General features: G+C 40.5%; 1 protein-coding gene across 1 annotated transcript in view; it reads left to right on the top strand.

Moving 5' to 3' along the window:
- Nucleotides 1–4,892, top strand: part of LOC117951942 (hemicentin-1-like) — a 119,445-nt gene that overhangs the window by 47,528 nt on the left and 67,025 nt on the right. Inside the window, exon 8 of the mRNA XM_034883948.1 lies at nucleotides 1,460–1,807. Coding sequence (XP_034739839.1) covers nucleotides 1,460–1,807 — 348 coding nt within the window. The remainder of the gene's footprint in view (nucleotides 1–1,459; nucleotides 1,808–4,892) is intronic.

The following is a 4,892-nucleotide window of genomic DNA, read 5'->3' as shown; positions in this document are numbered from 1 at the left end:
TATATAGAGGGTTTTCTTGCACTGGATGACTCCAAATATATAGAAGAACTGTTTAAGACAACAAAAATGCTTGTTTGGCATTGCTGTGTGTGTGTAATATCAATAAATATGACATTATTTGGATTATTGGCATAAGTGAATGTCATGAGGGCAAAAGTGTCTGGACTTTTTTTTGACTAAATGTAGATACGTAAAGGAATGAGGACCTAAATGCAGAGATGACAGGCAGGCAAGAGAGCATGTGAATAGGCTTTATTTAAAAAAGAGAAAGTCCAAACAAACACAGGAACCTCCAGAAGAACACTGTAACAGTCCATAATCCAAAAAGGTCCAAAAACAACAGAGGGGGGGAAAAGAAAATCCAAAAAAAAAGGTCCACAGGGAAAAGGGAAAACTAACTTCAGGGGAGAGTCCAAATGTAAAGTGAAATAGCAAGAACAGGCAAACAGGGAACACACACAGTAACAGACTACACACAGACTACACCCAGATTATCACAAATAAAACAGGAAACAGAACACACAGACACTCACAAAGGAACGCAAGACAGAAACTACAACACAAGACCAGGAAGGAAACACGGAGAAGAAGCAGGAACATTCTTTATTTCTTCACAGTGGAACTCCCAACATATAAGAAGGGTTTTAGAGAGAAGATTGGATCAGGTTGTATTGGTCTGTGTGTGATATCAACACATATCTGTTAGATTCATGTTCCGTTTTATTCATTTATTTGTCTTTTTTTTTACATTCAAGTGACCTCACTGCAGCGCAAATATTCTAATAGCCCAGTTTGTCCGGGAAAAAATGTAAAATGACCTTGGGTCTGATAGCGTTAACCTCTCCCTAACTAAGTGGTTTCACCCTCTATGTTGAAAAATGACTCCCAATCGGTCCCTACCCAGAACGTCAAAAAGTGGCCCCAGGAGTCCTGATTAAACGCTTTGAAAAATGACGCAAAATGTGTGTCCAGAGCATCCAATTTCACAGCAGATTATATTATATTGGAATTAGTTCATTTATTAACTAACCAAATTATTTTTGCTTACTCTAATTGGTGTTTTCACAGCAGACAAAGTTAAAGTGATTGTACAATTAAGCCTATGTTCAACATTTTCTTACCGAGAAGAAGCAAAGTTCACCCTGAAAAACTAGAAAAGAAACACATCATCTTCATAGTTAGATTGCTTTTAAGGGCTACGGTTCAAAGTGAGGTTGACAAATATACTGTATATAACTAAAAAAAGGATGACAGACAGATTCCATGATTAATCAAGCGCTGGTTTTTGACGTGCTGGGAGTGAGACTGTGTTGGTTTGGTGACAGTGATTGCAGTTAATTGGACTCTGGGGTGCGAACCGCTCCAGGTTACCTTTAACCGAGCACCTTCTCACGTTCAAGTCAGTCTTCTGGTGTAGTTCTGAGTCTGATTGGGCTTCCTGATGTGCTCTGTGTTCCAGTGATACAGGGTCAGGAGGACTGGGGGGTGACTTACACCTCTACACACATCTGTGCTGTTAAAGGATCAACAGTGGACATAACCTGCAGCTACACATACCCATCCAGTATAAATGCTACAGTTGAGAGAAGATTCTGGTTCACTAAGTTGCAGGATGAAGAGCCCGTGGATCTAAGAACAGACTCAAAATATTCAGGTCGTGTGCAGTACATTTGTAAAAAGAAAAGCTGCACTCTGAGAATCTCAGACCTGAGAGAGACCGACTCAGCTGAATACAAGTTCAGGTTCACAACAAACCAAGAAGGAGGAAGATATACTGGTTCACCTGGAGTCACTTTGTCTGTCACAGGTAACATCATTGCTGAAGACTATGTAGGTTAACTCTAAATGCTCCTCATTTTGGAGGCACTACTGTGAATCTCTGAAGTCTATTAACATGTGTGTACGATGACAATTCAGTCTGAACGTATCATTTATAGTTTTTTCTTTACAAATCCAGGTTTTCAGGTGCAGAAACATGGATCAAAGCCATGCGTTTTGGAACCCTGTACATTGGCAGAGTTGAAGTGTCAGAGCAGTTGTCTCCCTGATCATTCCTCCTACATCTGGTACAAGAATGGAGAGAAAATAAATCAAAAAACATCAGATTCTTATTCAGCCTACTTTTATTCTCCTGACAGCGCTTCCTGCAGCCTAAATGGATATGAGGATTTCCCCTCTCCTTCAGTGTGTGAGTTTACTCCACAGTCTTCCACTAACATTACCCTGTTTTGAACTTTTAGCTAATGATTTTTACCATCTCTTCATGTCTTTTACATAAATGACATGAACACAGCAATACAACCAGCTGTGTATTCCTGCAGTAAAGACTTTAATTGTCATAATAACAGTTACAAACATTGAATTTTTCAGGTGGCTATGGTGATTCATGCAACAGAGTGACATACACTAACAGAATCATCTGCGCCTTCAGAGGCTCTTCAGTGAACATTTCTTGCACTTACAAAAGTCTTGAATCTAGTAAATCTACATTCTGGTTCAGTCCTGAACGTAGTCGTCGTTGGCAGAATCCTTCCCAGCCTGGAGACCTTAGTAAAGACTCCCAGTATGCAGGTCGTGTTCAGGTAGAAACAGAGAGAGGACGCTCCACTCTGAGAATCTCTGACCTGAGAGAGAGCGACTCAGCTGAGTATCACTTCAAGTTCATAACACCAAGCTTTGAATGGAGGAACTTACCTGGAACAACTCTGACTGTCACAGGTACTGATCAATACAATTTATTGTTATATTAAAATACATAACACAACAAGATTGTGTGCTCTCATATATATTGAAAATGATCATATTGATAGTTGCCTGGTTAGTTAAAGGGAAGTTTAACACTAGGAAAAGTATTAAGTAAGAAGTAAATAAACTTCAAACATGGAGTGTATGAACATGAGCCAAGCACAACATTGTGATTAGTTGTGGTTTCTAATGCTGTTGTGTATGTGTATGTTTTACATACAAAGAGCATTTACGTGGTTAGATAAGAGATCAAGGTGTACAAATAGAGTGGTAGACTGTGCATGACGTAATTGTTCATGACATTCATGTTCCTTGTTCACAGATCCAGATGTGCAGGTGCAGGTGATCTGGTCTCCCACTGGTCCTAAGCTGATTTGTCACAGCAGCTGTCGTGCTGACCCGCCTTCCTTCCTTTGGTACAAGAATGCAACAAAGATTCAGGGAGAAACATCTCCTTCTTACGGAGGTCACGTTGATCCTGCAGACAGCTATTCCTGTGCTTACCAGAGCTCCCGCTCTACTCCAGTGTGTGAGTTCACTCCTCTCTTTCACCAACAACATGTCATCTGGTGGAAACTTTAAGGCAGTTATATTTCTAGAGAAACAATGGATCACATGAGTCCTTTTTGTGATATGATATGTACTAGCCGCTAAAGAGATTTTAAGGTTTCCATAAAAAAATCCAACTCACAATGAATGCTAGCGTAGCTTTGTATCTGCTGCATGTGTAAAGAGAAACAGTTTGCCAGCAAGTTTGCAATGAAATAAGGCAAAAGTTTACAGCTAGTTTCTGCTGCCACCAAGTGACAAAAATGATGTAACAATAACAAAGACACACACCGGTTTCTTGGTTCACACCCTGCTGAGTTTCATGCTGATTCCACTGATTGACACTCAAAGAGTGTGACACAAACTTGTGACTTTAAATCAGACACTTAAAAAATATTTTAATAAATTAATTCAAAGTGTTCACTACATATGTGAGTCTGGTCAGATATGGATGTTAACTGCAACAACTGCGCTGGTTGGCAAAGGCATACAACCACAAGGCAGAAATTGTAGTGTATTGTATGAAAGTGGGTGATGAACGCTCTCGTATTAATGTCTGGTCATTTCACCTCCTCCAGATGCTCCTAAACTTATCTCTGTGTTGAGGACTCCCCCTGGTGACATTTTGAAGAAGAATTCAGTGACTCTGACCTGTAGCAGTGAAGCTAACCCAGCAGCTAAATACACCTGGTACAAGGGGACCCAAAGACTGCTCAATGAAGGACCACAGCTCATCTTCAGCTCCATCCAGCCCTCTGACTCGGGACAGTATTACTGCACAGCCCATAATGAGCTCGGGAGGACATCTGAATCTGTGTTTATTAATGTGAAATGTGAGTAAAAACATATACATGTGTTGCATTTATTTAACAAAATACAGGTTTGGCAGATAATGCATTCTTCACAATTGAATCTTTCAGCTGCAGTTCACTGAGCAGCTCCAGTAGATGTCACAGAGGCAGTTTTCATTCCTATTGGCAATCATATACACTTCATAAACTAAAATGTCCCAATCATCTCATTCAAGATTTGTATTTGCCATTTGCAAACAATCTTATTCACCTTTTCCACTGTTTCAGAAGCTGTTACACACCTGAATTCATAAAAATCAATGTTAAAATGTTTTCCAGATGGTCCAAAGCGTCCCTCTGTGTCAGTGAGTCCCTCTGCTGAGATAGTGGAGGGCAGTTCAGTGACTCTGACCTGTAGCAGTGATGCTAACCCAGCAGCTAACTACACCTGGTACAAGGAGAACCAAACACTGCTTCAGGGACCAGAGAGCATCTATCATTTCTCCTCCATCAGCTCCGAGGACAGAGGCAACTACCAGTGCACGTCTGAGAATCAGTTTGGACGGACCACCTCTACGTCTCTACTCTTAGATGTCCACTGTAAGAAGAAAACATCACGGCAAATCATTTAGACATTCAGTTTATTTAAAATAAGAGACAGTGGCTTGCAAAAAAAAGTCACAACAGCCAACAGGCTGAAGACTATGATTTGTAGTAGAAGGTTTGCAGGTACAGTGGTGTGAAAAAGTGTTTGCCCCCTTCCTCATTTCCTGTTCCTTTGCATGTTTGTCACACTTAAATGTTTCG

Source organism: Etheostoma cragini, chromosome 2, assembly GCF_013103735.1.
Source record: "Etheostoma cragini isolate CJK2018 chromosome 2, CSU_Ecrag_1.0, whole genome shotgun sequence".
Classification (NCBI taxonomy): Eukaryota; Metazoa; Chordata; class Actinopteri; order Perciformes; family Percidae; genus Etheostoma; species Etheostoma cragini.
Note: the sequence above shows the minus strand (reverse complement) of the source record. Positions and strands in the feature narration are given on the sequence as shown.